This window comes from Mirounga leonina, unplaced genomic scaffold (assembly GCF_011800145.1).
Source record: "Mirounga leonina isolate KUSES-001 unplaced genomic scaffold, KU_Mleo_1.0 Mir_239, whole genome shotgun sequence".
In the NCBI taxonomy this organism is placed as follows: Eukaryota; Metazoa; Chordata; class Mammalia; order Carnivora; family Phocidae; genus Mirounga; species Mirounga leonina.
The window spans coordinates 733,755-760,491 of record NW_023270624.1 but is presented as its reverse complement, the minus strand read 5'-3'; the positions used below and the strand labels follow the sequence as shown (position 1 = coordinate 760,491).

Sequence of the window (26,737 nt, the reverse complement as noted above, 5' to 3'; positions counted from 1 at the left end):
GACAGGAGGGTACACTGAAGCGGAGTTGTTCTCACAGCTCTGAAGCCTCTTGGTGACGTGCAAGAACCTGGCCAATATAAAAGGATCCAGAATTACGAAAGGTCAGAAACGAGAACTCTTCCCCGTCGCTGGGCCGGCAGCAGACGCTGTTTGAACAGGCCCTCCCTCAAGGTGGGGGCACCCCAGCGACGCCTCCAGCAGCGGCCACAGGATGGACCCCTTTTAGGCTCCCAAAGTGGCATCCTGGACATACGTTGATCTGAACAGTGGCACTCTACTTCTGAAAAGTACTTTTTTTGTTTTTTTAAAGATTTTATCCATTTATTTGACACAGAGAGAAAGCACAAGCAGGGGGAGCAGCAGAGGGAGAGGGAGAAGCAGGCTCCCCGCTGAGCAGGGAGCCCGACGCGGGGCTCGATCCCAGGACCCTGAGATCATGACCTGAGCTGAAGGCAGACGCTTAATGGACTGAGCCACCCAGGTGCCCCCTGAAAAGTATTTCTAACTACTAAAAAAAAAAATGCTGTGCCTGAGCTTTAAATAAGAGGTCTAAATAAGGTGATAGCTTCTAGGACGTGCTGGCTAATGTCCAAGGATGATCAGCTGTAATCAAAGGACACGAGGAGGAGGCCCCAAGCAATGCCAAGTGCCATCTGTCCATAGTAAATTAATGTGACAGAAGAGGAAAAGGAAAGGTCATGCAGCAAAAAGGCAGCAATCTATAGAGAGCTGCTCTCTATAGATAGAAAGTCTCAGTTCAGTCTCCAGATAGGCTTGTTCAAAGTTAAGGACGGACAGAAACAAAGGCACCTGGGCTTTCCTTGGTCCCTCACTCAGGTGAAGAAGGGACAGCGAGCACATCTCCTTCCCCAAGTCTGGCTGTGAAGGGAGGAGCCACAGGGCAGTGTTTGGCGATGGCTTATGAAACTGGCATAGGAGGGGCTTGAGAATGACGAAATGTCAGAGACAGAAGGAACAAAAACTGGCAGGAGCAGAGTCAACAGAGCAAGGTCCCTGAGGATGGGACGGGATTGGCACGTGGAGGCCGAGGTGGAAAGAACACATCGGAACAAAGGGGGTATCCTAGAGGGGGTCCCCCAGAAACCAGAGGTGTGTGGAAGATCTGAAGAGAAGATGGAGATCTGGGCGAGGCCATCCTCTAGGTCAGTGGTCATCACAACTGTGTGTGGGGCTGGGCTGCTATGGGCATCTAGTGGGTGCGGCCAGGGACACCGCTAAAGATCCTATGATGCCCAGGATAGCCGCCCCGCCCCTGGCCCCCACAAAGGATTATCTGGTCCCAAACGTCAACAGTACCAAGGCTCAGAAACCTTGTTCTAGGTGAAAAGTTGTCGATTCCGGTCCCACAGAACGTTGCTCAATGGGCAAAGTTAATTTTTACTATACCTGAGAATCGGGCGGTTGGTACCATTTCAGTGAGGTGAACGGTTTTGCTGAGCAGGGTGTGAGACACCTCAGCGAAAGCTACAACTTGCTGAGGCTTAAGGTGTATGCATACCAGACAGCACCCTGCTCCAGAGCAGAAGGGGGACTCTAACACAGAGTCAGACAGGGACCCGGCAACGGAACACAACCAACCGAGGGTGCCGTGCCCTAACCGTGGGCACAGAGAAATGTCCTTAAGTTTGCCAAAATTCTAATATCCAAAAGCAGACCGCGGACACAGGTGCAGCCCCAGAAACGCGAGGACTCCGACGGAGGAGCATGCCGTTGCAGTGCTGCTCAGGTGACTATTAAAAGCCACATGCCTGGGCTCCGGGATGTGTTTCTGAACGCCACCCACTGATTCCGACACACCGTCCGGTTTGGAGAGCACTGGACTAAGTTAAGAAAAAAAGAGAACTAAGAATGAAACTCTGGAATAGCCAATGCTCAGGGGGCGGGGAGGACGGGGGCAAGCTTCCAGATTAGTCTATTTTTGGCCGAGGCTCCCCTGAGGAAGACACTCTCTCATTACCAACAACCACGAATGGTTTCAGAGGCCTTTGTTCTTGGGTCCAGATGGTTCCTCTGGAGGGGGGACCCTGGCCTGAAATAGAAGACAGAATTTGGAAAGACTTGGCTTCTTCCTGGTGATTCTGGTGTCAGAGGAGATCTGTGCAGGTGAAAACATGTTTAAAAAGCAGCTAGGGGTGGATAATGCTTTATAATGTACCTACTGATCTTCCTGGTTTGTGTTTGGATGTGTATTTCCTTCAGCCTCATGTTTTAAACCATAAATGATGGCAGCTGAAGGAAATCTGGTACTTATGCAATTTTCTACAGGACAGCTTCCTGTTAGTTTTGTAGATTTTCCTTTAAATGTAAACTAGATTGACTTGACTTCTAGAATCTGGTTTTCTGTTTCAGCATATGGAATTATTCTTAGGTTCTATGATTAAAGAAAAAGAAAACCCCTCACAAGTCTTTCTAGGTTCAAAATAGGTGACTTTGGGAATAAAATGGTACTGGTAGCCTCAGGGAGACAACCACTGACAGTTATTTTATTTGTTCACGTGTTCTGTGTTACTAGGTGGTCAGAGTGATGTGCATGTGTTTTAAGGGAGGGGAGAAAGAAGAGGAAAAGTCTTTGATTTTTAGGCTTCTCAGTAGGCGATTCCATATTTTTCCAATCAGCATGTTTCTAAAGAACATTTGCTCTTTCTAGAGCACCACACACAGATGAGCGGAGCCCGATACAAGGAGCAGTAGATGTGGACCTTTACTTCGACTCTGCCATTTCTGGATCGTGCGACCCCAGCGTCCTTCACGTGCCCTCTCACAGAATTGAACATTCCTGCCCGCAATGGTCTTAGGCTACGATGTACCCCCAGGTCTTCCCCGTGTTTCTCACAAGCAGAGGAGGCTCTGCAGTCAGTTTGTGCCGAGGCGGGCTCGTGCCAGCTGTCACTCCCACCATGGGTAACGGCCCACCGCGCCTCCGCCTGCCGCCAGAGCCGTGGGTGAGGCAGCTCCCGAAGGCAAGTGGGATCCCCCCTCTGAAGAGGAGACACACACACCACAGGAGCATCATTCTCTTTTAGACAAAGGAGCCTGACATACTTGCAGGGGAGGATCCGCACCACATCGTTCTGCTTGTAGCTCTCGATGCAGACTGCGCAGTGATCGAAGTCGGGGTCTGTTTCCTGCAAGGCAAGCACAGGCACGAGAGTCATGTGCTCAAACCGAAGCTATACATAAACGGAGGAGGCAATCCAGCTAGGCATCTTCCTGTGGCAAGTACAGTAAGCAAGCGACTACCAAGTGAACAGTTATGAAGAGCTTTGATATGTTTTCATTTGCTTACCTGCATTGACCCAAGTGATATGGAAACCACTCTACCTCGTTTTTAAACTATGCTGTAACAGTACTAATTCTATCTGTGAAAGGTCTTAGAAGTCAGAATTCTTACTTGTTTTTCAAGATTCAAATCCACGGTCACCGTGGACACCCTCCTCCCCCTCCCACCACCGCGGCATCACTGTTCTGGTTCAGTGGGCTTCACAGCAACCCTCCACAGTGTGGGTCGTCCTCTGATCACTCATCTAAGTACAGGCAGAAAAGATGGTGAGCCCCCAAAAGACCAAGCCCCAGTAACGGGAGCTGGTCACAGGTTTGGGGTAGAGAACAGTCATGGCCCAACTCAATACTGGGTCTTTATGAAGAGCCAGGAAGAGTCAGCTAGGTGTTTGGTCATCCAGGTTAACTGGCTTCCTTCCTCGTCTGTGCCGGGAAGGGACTCCCCCGAGTTGTCATAAAATAGAGCATTACCAGGAACCTAAGCCAGGGAAGGGGAGACTATCTGCTGTGTCATGGCCACGTGGACTGAAACTCAGTGGGACAACTCTGGGTAGGTCCAGGAGGCACAAACTTGGAAGAGGTGTTGGTTTGAATAAGGAAAGATTGTTTGGTGTTAGCCTGAAGGACAACGTAGGATGGGTAAAAATTCTGGGGAATTTCCAATTAATGTGGCAGCTGAAGGCCACCAGGCCAAGAGGGTGACCACTTCTCTGGGGCTATAGGACAGCTTTCCTGTGCTTTTATTTTTTCCAAATGTTTTTACTTGTTTCTTTGCTTAGTGTTCACTGAAGTTCGCTGAAAATGTCTCCACCTTCCAGAGCTGTGTCAAGACAGTGGGAATAAAAACGGGTGAAGTCAAGGAAGTGGTGAAACTACAGAGGATGGAGAATTGTCTGAAATTACCCTCCCAGAGCTGCTTGTCAAAATGTGAGAGCTGGATGTGGGGTAGAAAACAGCTTTGGGTTTATGCCTTTAGAGGTGCAACTTTTGCCCTCTACGTAACTAAATATATGGAATGTAGGGTCTAACATCAAGCTGCTGTTTTGTCCTTATGGAGCAGAAGCGGATTCCACGTAATGTGATGCCCGACCGGGGAGCTCTGATGAGCCGTCTCAGCCACAGCCTCAGTCACTGGCTTTCTCACTTGGGCCCCACAGGCCAAGGGCCCAACCCGGACACACTGGGAGCTTCCTTCCAACTGTCTGGCCCACTGGACAGAAAGCACCTTGTGAATGACACTCTCTCGAGACGTGAGTCTCCTGCTCTCTGGCGAACTGGCGAGGGACTGAAACACAAAGGAAGCACAGGGAAGAGAACACATATTCCTGGCCACCGAGTGCACCAACTGACCCATTAGGGTTCTGCCCGAAGGCATCCTTGGCTGCAAGGGAGAAAGCTCTGGAGTGGGACACCACAGCTAAGGGACTGTAAGCAGACCAGTGCAGCCAATAATGGCAGGAGCCCTGGAAGTCCAGGGAAGTCAGAGACTCTAGGGAAGGCCTCCAAATGAGGCATGCTAAGGGTAAGAGTTCAAAGGGAGGCTAGTTTAAAATGAAGCATTAGAGCATATACTTGGAGAAAAAGAATCACCTAACATGAGACACAAATGATTAGGGTGTGTTCTCTCCCACCAAATCAAAAGCAAAACTACTTTATCATTTTTATAGTGTTAAAGTTATTTCACTACTATACCTTATCACCCTTTTTTACTGTTCTGGTGGTCAGTTTGCTGATGGCTTTCTTGGCGGCATCTCCAAGACGACGCTATGACAATTACAAAGAAAAACAGACATTAATGCAAGACCTCTGGATGACATCCTTTATTTTAAAATCATTAAATGTATAAAGCCCCTGTTATCCCACAACATTCTCCACGTTGTACCACAGGAAAGGATTCTAACAAAGTGATTAAAAAATGAGAAAAACTGGCAGTTTTTCCATAGATTCAGCCTTCTGAATTGAATTACTGAATTATTCTGGTTGAATAATTAAAAAGTATATATAGTGAAAAAAAAAAACCCAACTGGGTGTCATGACCACTGCTGCGTTCCTGTATTTAATAAACCTTTGAAATACTACAGCATTATTGAAATCTACTTCTTGTACCTGTCAGAGCCACAACCACTGCACGAATAGTTCTGGGGACAATCAGAAGGATAAGCTCTGTCTTAGTAAAAGAGACCTCCAGCGCCCCCAAGATTGCTCATCACCGTGCCAAGTGTGGCAGGAGAGAGGCGGTCACAAGCTGTCCTTCCATCTCTGCCGCTACAATGCTCCGTGAGCTTAGGGAGGTGCATTTATCTTTCCAGGGGTGAGCTGTGTGAAAGGGTTAAGTCACAGAATCTCAAAGACTTGATCCCACATTTTGGCAGACACTGCTAGACACCAAAGACTCACAGGTGAAGAGACAGTGCCCCCAGATCTTGAAAAGCCAACTGAATTGGGAAACAGACCAGTAGACGCATTTTATTTTTAAAAAAGATTTTATTTATTTATTTGAGAGAGAGAGAGCACAGAGGGAGAGTGAGGGGGAAAAGCTGACTCCTGCTGAGCAGGGAGCCCGATGCAGGGCTCGATCCCAGGACCCTGAGATCATGACCTGAGCCGAAGGCAGATGCTTAACGACTGAGCCACCCAGGCGCCCCCAGTAAACACACTGTAACTGAGTGTTGTACAGGAGAGCATGCCTGGGTGGTGTGGCAGCACAGGGCAGGCAACCCAACTCGGGCGGGGGGCTGGGGGGGGACGGGGCAGAGGAGGAACATCAGGAAGGCTTGGGGAGAGGATGTCTGAGCTGAGATGTGGAACACCAGTGGGAAGGAATCCGATCAGGAAAAGCACAGGGGGCAGGAGGGGGACTTCTGGACAAAGGAAATCTATTAAAGATAAATACGTGTGAAGCACAGGACGATGAAGGAAATGATTCGATATTGCTAGGACGAGCATACATTTGATCGTGCAAAACAGAACGTTCTGAGAGTCAGAGGGCCCTATCAGTAATTACACGGGACAGTGGGTGCAAACAGGCACGCTGGGACAGGTGGTCACTCTACACACAAGCAAATCTTGAACTGTGGGAAGAGGCAGATGGTGGGCTGGAGGGGGGACGGTGGGGGCTAAGAGAAGGGGAGACCTTGGATTTTATATCCTGAGGATTAAAAAAAATCATAGAAACATAAAAATTTTAGGGGGAATTTAAAAATATACAAAAGAAAATAAGTCCATGAACCTCTATGTATCTATCCATCATCCACCTTCGATAATCAATATTTTACTAATATTTTCCATTTGTCCCCGCCTCTTTAACTGTGCTAGAGGATTTCAGAGCATATGACAAAGCATTTCACCCATAAAATCGTCACTATGTCTTACAGATAGGGGCTTTCGTTTGCTGCCACTGTCTCATCTAACAAAATTAACAATAGTTAATCAACACTATCAAATACTCAGACTATACTATAATTTCCCCAGTTCTCTCGAAAATGTCTATTATTTAAAAAAGATTTGAGAGTGCGTAAGCTTGCACATGTGCGAGTGGGGGAGGAGCAGAGGGAGAGAGACCCCCCCTGCTGAGTGTGGAGCCCGACCTGATCTCATGACCCTGAGCCGAAATCAAGAGTTGGCTGCTTAACCGACTGAGCCACCCAGGGGCCCCCAGAATGTCTTTTTATACAGTTGGCTTGTTTGACTCAGGACACAAAGTCCAAACATTGCATTTGGTTGCTGTTCCCATCAAGTTTTTCTTAATCTGTGAGAGTCCCCTCTATCATATATGTATCTTTAGCCTGTGGAAATAGAATTGACTTAAACTGCATATATTGGAAGTATACAATTTGATATATATATATATATATATATTTAATTTTATTTACTTTTGAGAGAGACAGAATGTCAGAGAGAGAGAATGAGAGGGATGAGGGTCAGAGGGAGGAGCAGACTCCCTGCCGAGCAGGGAGCCCGATGCAGAACTCGATTCTGGGACTCCAGGATCATGACCCGAGCCGAAAGCAGTCGCTTCAACCAACTGAGCCACCCAGGTGCCCCTGATATATATATTTTTAAGATTTTATTTATTTGAGAGAGAGAGAGAGTGCGCACAAGCAGGGGGAGCGGCAGAGGCAGAGGGAGAAGGAGACTCCCAGCTGAGCAGGGAGCCCGATGTGGGGCTCGATCCCAACACCCTGGGATCATGACCTGAGCCGAAGGCAGACGCTTAACGACTGAGCCACCCAGGTGTCCTATTTATTTTCTTTATTCCTTGTTGTGCTGGTTAGAACTTGTAGTACAATGTGGAAATAAAAGTCATCAGAGGGCGCCTGGGTGGCTCAGATGGTTAAGCGTTTGCCTTCGGCTCAGGTCATGATCCCAGGGTCCTGGGATCGAGTCCCGCATCGGGCTCCCTGCTGGGCGGGGAGCCTGCTTCTCCCTCTGCCTCTCTCTCTCTGTCTCTAATGAATAAATAAATAAAATCTTTAAAAAAAAAAAAAGTCATCAGAGCACAAATCCTTCTACTGTTTCTAATCTTGAAAAGCCTCTCATCTTCCATCACTTACTGTGACGGTACAGCTTCTAGCTTTCCACTGATGCCCCTCGTCAGTTTAAGGAAGTTACCTTTTATGCCTAGTTTGCAAAAAGTTTTAAAATCAGGAGGAGATGTTGGATTTTGGCAAGTGTTTTTTCCTCCATCTACTGAGATGTACAGTTTTCCTTTTCTTTTGGTATGTTAATATGGTAAATTACATCGATTAATTTCATAGTGTTAGAACAGCCTTGCATTCCTGGGATCAACACCACCTGGTCATGATGAATTATCCTTCTTATATATTGTTGGGTATGATTTGCTAAAATTTTCTTTAGAATTTTTACATTTTTGTTTAAGAGGGATTCTGGTCTATAGTTTTCTGTTTTCTAATGTTTTTGTCTAGTTTTGGTATCAGATGTTGCTGGCTTTACAGGATGAAATGGGAGGTATTCCTGCCTTTTCAATTTTCTGGAGTTTGTATGTTTCTTCCTTCAATGTTTGATAGAACCCAAGAGAAACCATCCGCCTTGAGGTTTCTTTTTTTTGAAAGGTTTTAGACTACAAATGCAGTTTTCCTGATAGATACAGGGCTGTTTATCTTTTCTTCTTGAATGCGCTTCGTTCATTAGGGGTCTTTCATGGAATCTGTCCATTTCGTATTAGTTGCCATAGAATTGTTCATAATACTCACTACCCTTATAATCTGTAGTGAAGTCATTGCTGTCATTTTTGATTTTGCTAATTTGTGCCTTCTCTCTTTTCCTCCTGATCAGTTTGGCCAGAGGCTTATCAATTTTATTGATTTTTTCTTAGAGCCCCCATTTTTCTCTTTTCTGGTTCACCGACTGCTGCTCTGATGTTATTATTTCCTTTCTTCTGTTTACTTTGGATTTTATTTGCTCTTCTTCCCCAGTTTCTTAAGGTATAAGCTGATGTACTGATTTCAGAACTTATAGGCACTGCGTTAGTGGAATCTTAAAAATTTTGATATTCTGTGTTTTCATTTTCATTCGGTTCAAATGATTCATTTCCCTTTTATCTTTTATCCCATGCCTTATTTAAAAGTTAGTTTCTAAACTTTTAAGAGTTTTCCCAAGATTTTTGTTATCCATTTCTGATTTTTTATTTTTTTAAGACTTTATTTGTGAGAGAGAGAGAAAGAGCGCACAAGCAGGGGGAGCGGCAGGCAGAGAGGGAGAGGGAGAAGCAGGCTCCCCACTGAGCAGAGAGCCTGACGAAGGGCTCGATCCCAGGACCCTGGGTGCATGACCCAAACCGAAGGCAGACGCTCAACCGACTGATCCGCCCAGGTGCCCCTGATTTCTGATTTAATTCCAAGTGGTCAGAGAACATATTCTGTAGGACTCAAATCCTGTTAAATCCATTGAGACCTGTTTTATGGCTCAGAGTACATGTCAAAAGATTGGATGGAATGTTCTTTAAATGTCAATCAGTTCAAGTTAACTGATGATGTCTGTTTAAATCTTTTACATACTCACTGATTTTCTGTCCACTTACTCCTTTCAATTGTTGAGAAAGGGATACTGAAATCTTGGACTGTAACTGTAGGGCTGTCTACTTCTCTCTGCAGCATCCCCTTAGTTTTCACTTCACATTATTTTGGAGCTTTCTTATTAGGAGCATAAATGTTTAGGTGCCAGGTCTTCTTACCAATCTACCAATTTCTGATTAAGAAGTGACACCCACCAAGTGACTGAGTCACCCAGGAAGTCCCCTGAGAACAAGAACTGTCCTACTTTCTGTCTTTATGATTTTGACTATGCTAAGAACCTCATGTCAGTGGAGCCATAAGGTATTTGTCTTTCTGTGACTGGTGTATTTCACTTAGCGTATGTCCTCAAGGTCCATCAGTGTTGTAGTGTATTCCAGTTGTCTTCCTTTTCAAGGCTAATGATATTCTATTGTATGCACATGCCACATTCTGCTTATCCATTCATCTGTCGGTGGACACCTGGGTTGCTTCCATGTATCAGCTATTGCGAATAAAACTGCAATCAACGGGGCACAGTTGGTTAAGCGACTGCCTTTGGCTCAGGTCATGATCCTGGAATCCCAGGATCGAGTCCCACATTGGGCTCCCTGCTCGGCGGGGAGTCTGCTTCTCCCTCTGACCCTCCTGCCTCTCATGTGCTCTCTCTCATTCTCTGTCAAATAAATAAATAAAATCTAAAAAAAAAACCAAAAAACAACTGCTATCAACATGGTGTGCAAATATCTCTCTTCTTTCATTTCCTTGGGTATATCAAGAAGTGGAATGCTGGGTCATGTGGTAATTCTACTTTTAATTTTTTTAGGAACCTCCATACTTCTTTCCGTAGCAGTTGTACAATTTTACATTCCCACCAAACAGGGCACAAGGCCTCAAATTTCTCTCTATTCTTGCCAACACTTATTTTTTTAGTTTTTATTTAAATTCTAGTTAGTTAGCATACAGTGTAATATTAGTTTTAGGTGTACAATGTAGTGATTCAACACTTCCACACACCACCCAGTGCTCATTGAGACAAGTGCACACCTTCCTCCCCATCACCTGTTTCCCCCATTCCCCCACCCACCTCCCCTCTGGTGACCAGCAGTGTGTTCTCTGTAGTTAAGAGTCTGTTTCTTGCACCTTTTTTTTTTTTTTTTTTTTGATAGTAACCATCTTAATGTGTATGAGGTGGTCTCACCATAGTTTTGATTTTCATTTTCCTAATGATTAGTGATGTGGAGCATCTTTTCTTGTGCTAATTGGTCATTCATAGATCTTTGGAGAAATGTCTCTTTACATCCTTTGCCCGTTTTTTTTTTTTTTTTTTTTAAATATGGGTTGTTTACCTGTTAAGTTGTAGTTCTTTATATATTCTGGTTAACCCTTTATCAGAGACATGATTTGCAAATATTTTCTCCCATTCTGTGGGTTGCCTTTTCATTCTCTTGATTATGACCTTTGATGCACAGAAGTTTTGCATTTTCATGTAGTCCAATTACCTATTTTTTTTATTACTTGTGCTATTGGTGTCATTTCCAAGAAATCACTGCCAAATCCAGTGTTATGAAGCTTTCTCCCTATGTTTTTTGTTCTAAGAGTTACAGTTTTAGCTCTTGAGTTGACGTCTCTGGTCCATTTTGAGTTAATTTTTGTGTAAGGGCCCAATATCATTTTCTGTCATGTGGATATCCAGTTTCCCCAGAACCATTTGTGGAAAAAAAGCTCCTTTCCCCACCGAACAGTTTTGGCACCCTTGTCAAAAATCATTTGACCATACATACGAGGCTTTATTTCTGGGTTCTCTACTCTATTCCACTGGTCTGTCGTCTTTATGCCCACACCACACTGTTTGGATTACTGCAGCTTTTTAGTAAGTTACTATATCAGGGAATGTGAGACTTCCAACTTAGTTCTTCTGATTCAACATTGTTTTGGCTGTGCAGCTCAGAGAGTCAAATCACCATTTCACGCTGCGGGGAAGATGCAGGGAGAGCAGGCTGGAAGAGTGCAGGTTGGGATGTATGATGTCTGAGGTCAAGCATTACAAACACTGAGACCCGGCTACTGGAGATGGCAAACATAGGTCATGGCGGCCTTGACCCGAGTCGCTCAGTGGAAAGACAGGAAGAAAAACCTGAGTGGAGGGGCCTTTAACTGGGACAAGGCAGTGGGAGCAGGGTAATTTTTAAATCTTACCGACTTTCCTCAGGAAAAGGCCCAGACCAACTTTAACAAAGGCAGGTGGGAAGGGTGTCCCACAAACCCCAGACGACGACGAGGAGGTAGGGTCAGACCACCAACTGTAGCGTTACTCTAAACGGACGTAGACTCAGCAGCTATGCAGAGGCAGTAAAGGGAAGAGCAAAGGGGTTCTAACAGTCCCAAGAGCCAGGGAACCCAGAAACCACCATAAAACACCTCCCCACACCCCCAAGAGAGACTGCTCAGTGAACAGAAGCCCCGGCAGGTGACTCTGAGATACAGCCAGTTACCTGGGGACATTTCTCAGCTCCACTCTACAGATAAGCAAACCAAACATAACGAGGGAGGGAAGATTAGATAATCCAGGGCGCATTGCCCTGAGGAACTGAAACACCCACCACAACCCCCAAAAGGAAAGAGCCCTCCCTCCCTGAGGAAAACAAGACTTGGACTGAGCAGGGCAGGAACCTGGCGGGGCGGGGGGTTAAAACTTTAAGCTCATCTCTTCTGTTTGCCATTTCTCAGGGATCCCTGCCCCTTGTCTTGTTTCTTGACAACATGATTTCATGCATTTTTGCTGTTGTCTCTCCTTAACTGTTTCAGGCAGGAGAGTAAACCAAGTTCATTATCTGATGTTATTTTGGCCCAAAACAGAAGTCTCCACCATACTTTTTAAAAATGCCATAAAATGACAAAACTGGGTTATCTGTCTAATAGAATGTCCCACATTCTAAATTTGGCTGCTTGTTTCCTCCTGGTGTCATTTTACTTGGTTCATTTCTTATGAAATAGCAGTTAGATTTAGGTCCACCTGCTTTGGTGAGAGTACATCCTAGATGGTGCTGTGTGCTTCCTAACACACCCCAACGTGAGGACGCAGTGTTCACCTTTCCTGCTCTCATGGACATCAAGCATGATCAGTCGATTCAGGCTTTGTCAGCTCCATCCATCCATTATAAAGCTCCCTATGTCTTTCAGCTGATTTTAGCATCCACTGGTGACCACTGCCTAAGACTGTCATTTCATGAACAGTTACAAAATAGTGATTTTCTAATTCTGTAATTCATCGATTAGCTGGAATTCTTTTATAAGAACTTCCCTTCACCAACTGGTTGGTTACTATGCAATAATACAATGTGTAAAGAAAACACAAGATGAATCATTAAGGTCATCTTTTTTTTTTTTTAAGTAGGTTCCACACCCATTGTGGAGCCCAATGTGGGGCTTGAACTCACGACCCTGAGATCAAACCTGTGCTGAAATCAGAGTCAGATCCTTAACCGACGGAGCACCCCCCAGGAGCCGCAAGATGAATCAATTTTTAAACTTGGTTTTCTGAAGAGCAAGTTGCCTCTTTAACAGCGTCCGGTTTCCTTGGTGCTCCTGTCTCACTTTCGAATATGGAGACTTCCGTTAAGAAGGAACCTGGGTCCTTTTGACATCACCTCAGCAGTCTTCAATCGCTTACTTGTTTTCTGGCGTAACATTCACCTTCTACGTTTGCTGCCCTAAACCTGGAATAATCCCTGGTTCCTTTGAGTGGAAAATGGCATTTAAAGATAACCCTCAAGTAGCCTGGGGGTGGAATGGAATGGGACAGAGATTCATTATTAAGGATGTAAAATTGTAATTTTGCCATTCCTTTTGCGTTTAGTAGCTGGAACTTTTCCATGAACAAGGGGTATTCTTTGTTACTGGGTTGTCATTACCACGGACAGAGGGGCTCTGTCTTATTTTAGAAAAAGGAAAAGAAACCAGGCGTTCACATTATTTCCAATTCAAAAATTATAGTGTTGGGGCGCCTGGGTGGCTCAGTTGGTTAAGCGACTGCCTTCGGCTCAGGTCATGATCCTGGAGTCCTGGGATTGAGTCCCGCATCGGGCTCCCTGCTTGGCAGGGAGTCTGCTTCTCCCTCTGACCCTCCTCCCTCTCATGCTCTCTGTCTCTCATTCTCTCTGTCTCAAATAAATAAATAAAATCTTAAAAAAAAAAAAAAAAAAGATTAAAAAAAATCATAGTGTTATCACTTAATGTCTTTAATTTTAATATTTTTTCTTACCGTGAAAATCTTGGTTTCTACTATCATTAACACAATTACTTATTTGCTTTATCCTGCAATACACATACAACAGTTTTATTTATTTTTATTTATTTTATTTTTTTTTAAAAGATTTTATTTATTTATTTGAGAGGGAGAAAGAGAGAGAGAGCATGAGAGGGGGGAGGGTCAGAGGGAGAAGCAGACCCCCCGCTGAGCAGGGAGCCTGATGCGGGACTCGATCCCAGGACTCCAGGATCATGACCTGAGCCGAAGGCAGCTGCTTAACCAACTGAGCCACCCAGGCGCCCCTATTTATTTATTTTTAAAGATTTTATTTATTTGATAGAGAGAACACAAGCAGGGGGAGTGGGAGAGGGAGAAGCAGGCCTCCCGCCGAGCAGGGAGCCCGATGCGGGGCTCGATCCCAGGACTCCGGGACCATGACCTGAGCCCAAGGCAGATGCTTAAGGACTAAGCCACTCAGGCGCCCCCACACAACAGTTTTAAATAACAATACCACTAATGATAAGATTATTAAATGCAGATGACTTTTTTTTTTAATATCCTTAGACTACATCCTGGTAGATATGTACTGTCCAAAAAAAATGCCCTAAAGTAACTCCTTCCTCCACGTGTGTATGCCACCATCTTGAAATATATTTAGGTTCATTTGTTTCTACTTATTTTCAATTTTGATGATTTCTTCTTTTTTTCTTTAAACTATCTAAAACAGTCACATGGCTTCAGAATCAAAGCTATAAAACCAGGAATGAAATCTCACTTCCATCCCTAGGTTCCTCCACCCTGTTCTCTTTCTCCTGAAGTAAGAGAATTCTGCTTTATCCTTACATTGCTACCTTCTGGAAGTAAAAGCTCACACATGTAGTGCGTGTGTATGTGTTACGTTCCTCCACTTATGGGTGTATTTTCACAGCTCCCTTCTTTCTTACCATAAACTAGTACACACAGAACTGTTCTGTACTGGGGCGCCTGAGGGGCTCAGTTGGTTAAGCAGCTGACTCTTGGTTTCAGCTCAGGTCATGATCTCACCGTCATGAGATTGAACCCCATGTTGGCTCAGTGCAGTCTGCTTCAGATTCTCTCTCCTGCTCCCTCTCCCTCCAGCTCATGTGCTCCCTCGCTCTCCCTCTCAAATCAATGAATAAAATCTTAAAAAAAACCCTACAGGCAGCAGACAGAGATCTTTAGATTGTTCTTCTGTTCTACAGCTACTCCAGTGCATTCAGAATCTTTCCTGGTGGAGAGTACTAGTTTGTTCGAGCAGACTCCTACTGATGGACATTTGGGTGGTTCAAGTCTTTTGACATTATAGAGAATATCAAGATGAACTGTCCTGTATATATGTCTTTTTTCACTTTTGTGAGGCTACGTTGCTACAAGCAAGGTTACTAAGACAATGAATAAACACAGATGCACTTTCGTGAGATAGTACAGATTCCAGTCACCGCCACCCCCCCCGTCCCCGCCCCACCAAACGGTACCATTCTGCATTCTTATCATCAGTGTATGAGAATGCTTGTTTTCCCACCACTTGGTCAAGCAGGAACGCTGTCAAATTTTAGAGTTTTTCTTTTTGATCAATAAGAAACAGTATCTCAGTATAGTTTTTAAGTCACATTTAACTTATCAGTATGGTTGCACATCTTGTAATATTTTAAGTACCATTTGCATTTTTCTAAGTGAACTATCTATTCTTATTTTATTTTTTTTTGCCCATTTTTTTCCTATCAGGTTTTTAGTCTTCTTTATATTCATGGATACTAGCCCTTTGTGTGTAATATAAGTAAACATCGTAAATATTGTAAATATCTTTTTCTGGTTTGTCATTCATTCATCTTTGGTTTTCCTTTAAAAAATTAAAACATGAAGTCAAATTTATCAGTCGTTTTTTATTCTACTGTATTTTGAGCCATAATTCAAAGTTTTCCAAGTTCTCTGTCATAAAGGAAAATTTAGTCCATGTTTTCTTCTAATACTCGTAGTTTTACTGTTTATAAATAGATCTCTGATTCATCTGAAATTTATCCTGTTGTGCAATGTCATAGATCTAATTTTGTCTTTTTCCAGTTGTTCCACAACCATTTATTAAAAAGTTCATCTTTCTTCACTGATTTGAGATATTTTTTATTATATACTGTACTTATATTTCTACAGGCAGTTGTGTTTATTTTTTGATTTTGCATTTTGTTCTATTGGTCTGTTTATTCATGAGCTGACTTTTAACCTTCTTTTAAATAAGAGGCTTTATTATGTACTATAAAACTTGATGTGGCTAGCCACCCATCACTGCTCTTCTTTTTAAGTTCTTTTCTGATTATTCTTAATTACTTATTCTTCCATTTGATTTTTGTAATTACCTTATTTAACCCCAGAAAAATATGTAAAGGCAATTTTATTTTATTTGGTAAGTTAATTTGGATTGAGTTAAATTTATGAGTGAACTTTGGGAGAACTGACATCTTCACTGCATTGAATATTTATATTCAACAGGAACAAGGTATGTCAGGAGTGTTTTGTAGTTTTCTTCATGTAGGTTTTACACAGTATTTGTGAAGTTCAAATAAAGATTGAGCTACCCACCCATCCAGTTGTAAATGTTGCCTTCCATCCCATTATATCTTTCGATTTTTTCCCTATACTTTGATTAACAAAAATTTATTTTAGGGGCACCTGGGTGGCTCAGTCAGTCAAGCGTCTGCCTTCGGCTCAGGTCATGATCTGAAGATCCTGGGATTGAGCCCCATGTTGGGATCCCTGCTCAGTGGGGAGTCTGCTTCTCCCTCTCCTTCTGCCCCTTCTCCCACTGGTGCTCGGTCTCTCAAATAAATAAAATCCTTAAAAAAATGTATTTTAGAGAGAGAGAGAGAGTGTGTGCACACATGAGCGGGGAGAGGAGCAGAGGGAGAGGGACAAACAGACCCCAGGCTGAGCATGGAGCCCAGGCAGGGATCAATCCCACGACCCCGAGATCACAACCTGGGCCAAAATCAAGAGTTTCGATGGCGAGGCGATGCTTCACTGCGTGAGCCACCCAGGCGCCCCTCTATATGTTAATTTTATAACCTGTTTCTTTATTAAGTCGTTTCCCTGTTTTAGTATGGTTCCATTGACCCTTTTGGGATTTTCAGATCGATGTTCCTATCAACTGAAAATAGAGATACTTCTCCAAGCCACATGCATCTTACCGCTTGCTCTTATCGAATTGCCTGGGTCAGTACCTGCAGCACGACATGAAACAGGGCAGCTCTGCTTCGGCCTCACTGGAGGGGAAATATCTTCACATTTATCTGTTAAGTAAGATGCGGGCCTCCAGGCTGTGTGTGTGCTGGGGGGTGTGCTGAATGCCTCCGGGCCAAGGTGCCCTGCCTGTGCTCCCCGCCTGTGCTCCCCGATGCTCCTGAACAGGATTCCCAATCAGCCTGTGCTTTCATCCGCTGTTCTCAGATCTCTCTGCGGAGGCTTCTGCCCTCCCTTTCTGACTCCTGACTCTTAGGACCACCAGAACCACCCCTTTCCTTCCCTCGGCTACATTCCTTGGGCTGACAGTGCCGCTGCTGACGGCCCAGCCCGACCACAGCTTTTTCTTAAGTTCTCGGGGGGCAGCCTGCAGCTTGGTATCATCAGAGATGCTGTCTGAGGACTTGTCCTTTTGTTATCCTACCTGCTCTCTGAGTTTATTGTTTTAAAGGCATTTAGGGAAATTAAAAAAAAACAAACAAACCCTACTGCTCCCATCTTGCTCAGCTAGGGATTCTGCTGAAGAACTGTAAACAGGAGTTCCCTGATGAGGTCGGAGTTTTGGAGAACTGAGGCCTGGCCTCCTGTGAAAATGCTATGTGGACACAAGGAAGCGTAGGGGAGTGAGACCCGGTGGGGTCGAGGGCTTCAGAGAGAGAAGCAGGGCCCGGATCAGGCAAGTGGGGGCAGGGAAAAGGGCGAGGACAGAACCCAGGAAGATTCAGGAGGTAAAACCAGCAGAACCTAATGAATGACGGATGTGGGGGCATGACAACAGTGGGGAGTCAAGGGTGTCAGCTCTCTAGCTGGGCGCCTGGCTCTGTGGGGGTGGCACCACATCAGGGAGTTTCAGAAAGAGAAAAGCAGGTGCTGGTGGGAGAAAAGGCTCAGCCGTCGGCAAGCTAGAATCAACACACGCAGGGCATCTCATTAGAGTGCCTGCAAATATTTGGATCTACCCCTCCTTCTACTTCTGAACTTCCCACATCTCCTGGGACAAAAGGGAAAAAACCCATCTTTTCTCTGTATTTGATACGAATGTCACATATCTTTTTTTTTAAAAGATTTTATTTATTTATTCATAAGAGACAGAGAGAGAGAGAGAGAGAGAGGCGGGGGGGCAGGCTCCCCGATGGGGGACTCGATCCCAGGACCCTGGGATCATGACCTGAGCCGAAGGCAGACGCTTAACAACTGAGCCACCCAGGCACATACCTTCATTGTAGTATTTTTCACTGGACTTGGCTTCTGTGTTACTTCTTCTTCTCGACCCTGCCCCAATGTTCCCAATCACTCTGACACGTATACCTAGGCCAACCACGGTTTTGGTCTTTTACTTGAATCTGTCTAAAAGCCAATGCTTTTTTCCTCTTGCTTTTGATACTATTTGTGTTCTGCTGACTTGCAAAATCTAAGATGAAGCACAAATTCCCTTTGCAAAGATCATTTTTCATCAAAGTCCCTTATCTGTATCTGACCACCATGCTGTTAAGTCACTGGTTTTCAAGGTGTGGCCTGTGGGGCTTAGTAATAATATGAAATAATGATATTTATAGTAACTAAGATTTATTCAGTACACACCATGTGCTAGGTACTGTTCTATGCCTTTCACAGGTACTGACTCGTGCAATCCTCATAATCATTTTATGAGACAGGAACTACAGTATTTCCATTTTACAGAAGAGGAAATTGAGGCACAGAAAGATTAAGTTGCCCAAATCCAAAACTGGTAAGGCAGGTCCTCTCTAGACTTCCCGAATCAGCCTGGAGAGGGGAGGTGTCTTGGGAATTTGCAGTTTTAAAGTGCCTTCCCCACCAAAAAAAAAAAAAAAAAAAAGGTGCCCCCACACGATTCCTTTGCATACTAAAGTCTGAGACTCACTGAACTACGTATATTCTCCCAGCCCTGGTTTCCAAGCCTTTCCTGTAACACTCCGCCCACTCACTCACAGTCTCTGTGCTTCTGACTGTGCTCTATTCACTAGGCAGTAAAAGGACTCAAGTCTGCACCTCGGGACACACACAGCCTTAGAACGGAGCAAAACCACAGGGACGCATCACTCTGCAAAGGAGAAAACCCAAATCAGACGCAGCTGAGGTGATGTGTGTAGTGAGTACAAGTGCTGGGACCGGAGCCTCCCGTTTCCACTCTAAATGCTGCGGGGACTTCCCGTTATTATACAATATGAAGGGGTCACGTGACCTCATTTCACTTTAAGGCAATGACAGTGCCAACATGAACGCCATTCTAGACGTGGGTGCAGGGGGCCGACAGAACCAAAAACAAGTCCTCTGGCTTCATTGGGCAGGAGTAACTTGTTCAAAGCCAGCTGGTTCACAGCATACTGAGGCAGGTCACTGTAATGGGACTCAGCTCCGGCTTCCCTTTTTGGCCTTCCAAGCGCTCCGACAGACACGGAGCAGGGTTCTCTTCCAAACTCTGGGGAATCCAGGTGCTGGGAAGGTAATTTTCCCTGACTGAGACCACCCTGTCATCTGCAGCCTGCCATTCCCTCTCGTCACGACTTTTTGTCCCTTTTGTTAAAAGAAGTCCCCCCAATGCTTTTCCAAAGTACCATGTGCCCTGACCCCTCCCCCAGCCCTCTACATGACCTTGCTCTATTAATATCACTTTCCTTGGCTCTTCAATATTTCCCTAAGAGCTCCTTCCCCTAAGCCTCTCCCATCAGAAAAAAATCTTCTATCACTCCACTGCTAAAAATCATCATTTCATGGCTCCTTCCTGCTTAGAGAATAAAGTCTACATGCTTCGGTATGCGATTCAAGCCCTTCCTCTTCTCGTGTGGATGCGCGGTTTGCAGGCTCTGGTCTCCTCCCCACGATTCCTGATTCCCGTCCTTCCTTTTATCCCTCCAGAGCTCTGTGGAAAATGATCCCTTTCCCACTTTCCTCCTAGTCCCTGTTTGATGAAGTCTTATTCATCCTTTAAAATTCAGCTCAGGATGCCTGGGTGGCTCAGTCGGTTAAGCGTCTGCCTTCGGCTCAGGTCATGATCCCAGGGTCCTGGGATCGAGTCCCGAATCAGGCTCCCTGCTCCGCGGGGAGCCTGCTTCTCCCTCTGCCTCTGTCTCTCTCTCTCTGTCTCTCATGAATAAATAAATAAAATCTTAAAAAAAAAAAAAAATTCAGCTCAAATGTCACTACCTCTGCTGTGAAGTACCCTGACTCACCCAGAGTAACATCACTCTGCCCCCGAAAGAGTAACTCACACCACATCAGTGGTGTTCATCAGTATTTTGATTACACCTGTCTGCCTTCCTCATAAAATGTAAGCTCATTCTTTAATTCACGGAAGCATTCACTGAGTCAGTGTGATGTGCCAGGCTCTATGCTAAACCTTGAGGAGGTAGAAAGAATGTCTCAGAAACACCCTGATCTCAACAACATATTTTATGCTAGAAAAAAAATCTTAAGCTCTTAATGTACGTATAACTTTTAGAAGCCATGTGCTTCCTGTATACAGTGGTATTTATTTATGTAAACTGATCATAATAGCAGAACATGAAAAAGAAGGTAACATTATTTGGGGTACATTAGAAAAATGATAAAGTAATATGTATACTCAGCTCAAACATCTATTTTCTTTTTCCAGTTTTTCTGGAATTATTAACCCCTGATAGACATAATAAGCAAAATTCAGTGTACAATCCAACAATGACAAAAGAAGTCTGCCTCTTTCAACTACATAATCTTTTCCTAGGGGAAAGAATCTTTTTTGGGGGGTGCCTGGGTGGCTCATTAACTGACTTCGACTCAGGTCATGATCCCAGGGTCCTGGGATCGAGCCCCAAGTTGAGCTCCTTGCTCTGCAGGGAGCCCGCTTCTCCCTCTGCCTGCAGCTCCCCCTGCTTGTGCTCTCTATCTCTCTCTGTGTGTCAAATAAATAAATAACAAATCTCTAAAAAAAAATCTTAAAAAAAAAAAAGATTTTATTTATTTATTTGTCAGAGAGAGAGAGAGGAGTGAGCACGAGCAGGGGGAGTGGCAGAGGCAGAGGGAGAAGCAGGCTCCCCGCTGAGCAGGAAGCCCGATGCGGGGCTCGATCCCAGGACCCTGGGATCATGACCTGAGCTGAAGGCAGACACTTAACGACTGAGCCACCCAGGTGCCCCCTCTAGGAGAAAAATCTTGACAATATGCACAATATTCGTCCCCGCATTTTGGAAGGAAGACACCGAGCCCACCGTATTTCAAAGACCAACCATGTATAAGGCTAGTATTTGCCCTCCTCTGAAGGACATTCGGTATTCTTCCTCACTCTCACATGGCAAGTGTGCTCTCCACTTAGCAACCTTACAAGAGGAAAACAGGCAATAAAAGCCGGCTTCATTTCAGTAACCTCGAGATATTTACAAAGTCTAAGAATAATGTACACATATTTTGGCAAGGAGCGTTAAGTTTTAAATACCTTAGAAACTGTATGCATTTTCACAGGGAGTTTTCATAAAAAGACATCCTCAACTCAGGTTTAGCTTGTGGAACTTCTTTATATCTGCCCTCTTATTCCTCAACAGTAAAACAAAAAATCATTGTTCTGTTTTGGGAATCAAACCTGATCGATTTAGGATTAAAGGTGCAACATGAACCATTAAATGTGAAAACGTTTAACCCGAGGCTCCCTTTCGATATAAACACACTGAACACATACCGCCTCGTGTGAAGGAACCATCACGGACTCACCAGGAGGAGACCCTCATGTCTGCCATCGGCCCTCCTCCGAGCTACCTGTGCCCAAATGCTGTATTTAGATGCATTCGGACGGTTTCTCAGGAAGAGAAGAAAACAGCCAAAGCATGAGGTCCTTTCTGCACATGTAAAATGGTGTCAACTGTGGACATTACGTTGTACTTAGAAAGTTATTTACGATATATCACCCTCTTTAGTAGCATATTCTGTACCCAGCACTGCTTCCTGATGACCGTCTGTGGGAGAAAATGAGCCTCTCTCCTGAAATTCACTGTTTCTCCTTTGCCAATACTTCTGGTTTAAAATAGCCAAAGGTTTCAACCAGTAGGCTGCTGTCACCTTATTAAACTTTAATAAGCTAAGCTTTTTAAGCCACATAAAAATTTCATCAAGCGTTTCTCCACCTTCGGAAAAAAACGGAAGGAGGGAAAAAGGTCAGAACCTCACTTTCCGCTCCGGCGGTGTCTGGAGAAGGCTTTGGAAGGAGCGCGCGCTGGGAGGCCAGCCAGACGGCGGGGGCGCTGCCACCTTCATCACACGCAGGCCCCGCGCCGGCTGCTCATTCTGCTCATTCAAGCGCCGCCGCTCAACGCCGGGCTCCTGAGACCAACCGCTCGCTCTTCTCCACAAGTCCTTGGGATGTGCTCCATTCAACCCCCAAGCATGGGGTTTTCCTATCAAGAACACCAGCTCAGAGCAACTCTCGATCATTTTACTTGCAATGTTTCATAAGGGCAACATATTTAACACCAGTCTTTATTAAAAAAAAAAAAGAAAAGAAGATAGCGTGCTCCATGTCAATATGGAGCTAATGACAGAAGGAAGAGATAAGAGTTGAAAGAGGTCACTCGTCTCCGGAGACAAGAACTAGGAAAAGACTGCACATTATGTCTAATAATCTTTCTAGGAAAGGCGTATTTTAGATCAGTTAACACTTTCACCTAATATTCCTTTATTGCCTTCATCACCCATGTCCATGTCCAAGTGCGGGAGATGCTCTGGGGACTGTCAGCTCTGACAGTGCAGGAGCCCCTCCTGCTTGGCTCTCCCCCTGGATCTTCTGAAAGGTGGAAAGACAAGGTAGGCTGCTCAGGGACCTTGAGACCAGAGGAAAACAGGGTGGAGTACCTGCACCCATCCCACTCTAGCCAAACACCAATGGAAAAACTGCACTCCTCCTTCCACGTTGGTTTCAGTGGGGCCCAGTGGGAAGGTGACATTTCCACCCCACCTCTTCGCAGAAGCAAGCTCTGTGCACTGATCTAATTGGCATCTACAGAACGCTCTGCCCAACAGCAGAATACACATTTTTTGCCAACCACCCACAGAATATTCACCAGGATAGACTATATGCTAGCTAATAAAACTAATCTCAACACATCTAAAAGAATTGAAGTCATACAGAGTATTTCTCTGATGATAATGGAATCAAAAAAGAAATCAGTAACACTAAGATCACTGCAGAATCTCCAAGCTACTGGAAAGTGAAGAACACAGGGGTCAAAGAGGAAGTCTTAAAAGAAAAAAATTACATAAAACTGAACAAAATGGAAAATACAGGATATCAAAGTATATAGGACACAGTTAAAGTAGTCCTAAGAAATTTATAACACTAAATGCTTACGTTAGAAAGAGGAAAGGTTTCAATTAAATAAATCTAAGTTCCCATCTTTAAAAATGAAATTAAAAAATAGCTGGTTCTTTGAAAAGTATCCGTAATATTGAGAAGTTTCTAGCAAGACTGACAAAAATAAAAGGAGAAGATACAAATCCTTCAAATCAGAAACAAAGAGGGAATATCACCACAGACACTGCAGCCATTAAAAGACAACTTTATGGGGCGCCTGGGTGGCTCAGATGGTTGAGCGTCTGCCTTCGGCTCAGGTCATGATCCCAGGGTCCTGGGATCGAGTCCCACATCGGGCTCCCTGCTCCTTGGGAGCCTGCTTCTCCCTCTGCTTCTCTTTCTCTCTCTCGCTCTGTCTCTGAAGAATAAATAAAATCTTAAAAAAAAAAAAAGACAACTTTATGTTTGTAGACTTGACATCTAAAAAATGGGCCAATTCCTCAAAAACCACAAATTACCAAAATTCAATAAAGACAATATAGGGGCACCTGGGTGGCTCAGATGGTTAAGCGTCTGCCTTCAGCTGAGGTCATGATCCCGGAGTCCTGGGATCGAGCCCCACATCGGGCTCCTGGCTCAGTGAGGAGCCTGTTTCTCCCTCTCCCTCTCTCCCTGCTCATGCTTTCTCTCTCTCTCTCTCTGTATCTCTGTGTCTCAAATGAATAAATAAAATCTTAAAAAAAAAAAAAAAGATGATATAGACAAACTGAACAGTCTTTTAACCATTAAAGAAATCATAATCTTCCCCCCCAAAAAAAACCTACAGACTGGTATCTCTCATGAACTTAGACACAAAGATCCTCAACAAAATTAAGCAGCCGAATTCAGCAATGCACAAAAAATCACACACCACGATGAGGTGGGATTTATTACCCTCTTTAGAACATCAATGGATGCAATCCACCATGTCAACAGGATAAAGAAGAAAACAAACAAACAAATCGCCTGATCACATCAACTGACACAAAAAAAACATGTGACAAAACGGAACACCCATTTATGATTAAAGCTCTCAGCAAACTAGAAACACAGAGGAGCTTCGTCAAGTTGGTAGTAAACGTCTTCAAAACCTGCGAGCTAAAACACACTTAACGATGGAAGACTGAATCCCTTCCTTTCCTCTAGGACTGGGTGCAGGCAAGGATGCCCACTCTCACCACTGTCATTCAACAGTGCACTGAAGATTCTAGCTACTGCAATTAAGGCAAAACAAACAAACAAAGCAAAAACAAGGGCAAGGGAACCTGGAAAGGAAGAAGTAAAACACTCCCTATTTGCAGATAACGTTATTGTCTGTACAGAAAATCCCAAGCAATCTACAGGAAGTGAGTTTACCAAGACTGCAGAGTAAAAAGTCAACACACAAATGGATCACATTCTGATCTACTAACAATGAATATATGGAACCTGAAGAAGTTAAAAACACTTTTGCAGTCCATTTACCATTATACTACCATTTACAGTCACTCCAAACAAAACGATATACTTAGGTATAAACTTAAAACATGCACAGAATCTATATGCTAAAAACTACAAAATGCTGACAAAAGGAATAAAAAGGACCTGAATAAGTGGAAAAACATTACAGGTTCGTGGACTGGAAGATTCAACACAGTAAATATATCAGTTCTGCCCCCAACTGATCTATGGTTTAATGTGTTCATATAGAAATCCCAGCAAGGTTCTGTGTGGTGTTTTGTTTTTTTCTTTTTTGGTGAAGACACAGACAAGCTTATTCTAAAATTTATATGGAAAGACTCTAGGACCTAGAATAGATAAAATAATCTTGAAAAATAAGAATGAAGTGGGAGGAACCACTCTATCCAAGACTGAGGCTACAGTCATCATGGCACTGTGGGATGGACAAAGGGATACACACATAGTTCAGTGGAACAGAACAGAAAAGCAGACACAGATCCACATAAATATGCCCAACTAAGTTTTGGCAAAGTTGCAGTATCAGACATAAAATGAGAAAAAAAAAAAAAAACACCTTAACCCAAATCTCTTATTTATACAAAGATTAACTCAAAATGGATCATGGACTTCAATGTACAATGCAGAACTCTAAAACTTCTAGAAAAAAAGAGAAGGTCTTTGGAATCTAGGGCTAGGCAAAAAAGTTTTTAGACTTGCAGCAATAGCAAAATTGATAAATTAAACCTCATCAAAATTAAAAATGTTTGCTCTTCAAAAGGCCCCGTTAAGAGGTTGAAAAGACAAGATACAAACCGGGAGAAAATATCTGCCGACCACAATTCTGACAAAGGCTTGCATCTGGAACGTAGCAACGCTCAAAACTCAACGGTAAAAAAAACCCCCAAACAACCCAGGTAGGAAATGGGCAAAAGCCATGAACGGACATTTCACTGAAGAGGATATACAGATGGCTAAGAAGCACAGGAAAAGATGTTCCCCATCAGCAGCGATGAGAGGAATGCAAATGAAAACCACAGAAGAGATGTGACTACACACCTAAAATACAAAAGAGTGCAACACATGCCATGCAGGATGCAGAGGAACTGGGTCAGGGATACGTATCTAGTGCAAATGTGTGATACTGTGGCCACTTGGGGGAAGGGCATGGCCGTTTCTTATAAAATCATGTATGTGCTTACCAGAATAACCCAGATATTTCATTCTTGAACATTTACCCAAGGCAAATGCAAACTCATGTTAACACAAACATCTGTAACAATGTTCACAGCCACTTTAAAATAGCCTAAACCTTGAAACAATTTGGTTCACCACACTGTGGTACACCCAAGCGACACAATTCTACTCAGCAATAAAAACTAATAAGCTACCCACATGCAGCAACTCAGACGGCTCTCGAGGGAGTCATGTTAGGTGAAGACACCCAAACTCTAAAGGTGAAGTACTGTAGGATTCCATTCAGACAGCGTTCTTGAACCGACGGAACTGCAGAAGTGGGGATAGGTCAGGGGCTGGGATGAAAGAAGAACAGCATGAGGGATCCTGGTGGGGGACTCTTCTGTGTCTTGACTATGGTGGTGGTGGCCTGACATTGTAGAGAACCATATACACACACACACAGTACGGTTTAAACTGGAAAAATCGAAGTAAGACAGTGGATGGTATATCCATGTCAAGATCCCGGTTGAAATATTTACTATAGTTATGTAAGATTTTACCCCTGGGGGGAAATGCATGAAGGCTATCTGGGACCTATTATTTCTTACAAGTGCATGTGAATCTACAGTTATCTCAAAATAAAAACTTTATTTTTATTTTTTTTATTTATTTTTATTTTTTTTATTTATTTGAGAGAGAGAGAATGAGAGAGAGAGCACATGAGAGAGGGGAGGGTCAGAGGGAGAAGCAGACTCCCTGCCGAGCAGGGAGCCCGATGCGGGACTCGATCCAGGGACTCCAGGATCATGACCTGAGCCGAAGGCAGTCGCTTAACCAACTGAGCCACCCAGGCGCCCTCAAAATAAAATTTCTATCTCAAGATGGAATTATAGTAAAGGAAGTAAGCACTTAAGTCTACATGTATTTTATATAAAATTAAATCCTGTTTTTTTTTTTAAAGATTTTATTTATTTCTTTGACAGAGAGAGACAC

The 26,737-nt window shown here is 44.0% G+C and overlaps 1 protein-coding gene across 1 annotated transcript in view; it reads right to left on the bottom strand.

Moving 5' to 3' along the window:
- The window catches only part of RNF130 (ring finger protein 130), a 70,382-nt gene that overhangs the window by 15,565 nt on the left and 28,080 nt on the right, over nucleotides 1-26,737 (bottom strand). The window contains exons 5-6 of the mRNA XM_035029316.1: nucleotides 4,993-5,064; nucleotides 3,064-3,146 (exon numbers count right to left, since the gene is read on the bottom strand). Coding sequence (XP_034885207.1) covers nucleotides 3,064-3,146; nucleotides 4,993-5,064 — 155 coding nt within the window. The remainder of the gene's footprint in view (nucleotides 1-3,063; nucleotides 3,147-4,992; nucleotides 5,065-26,737) is intronic.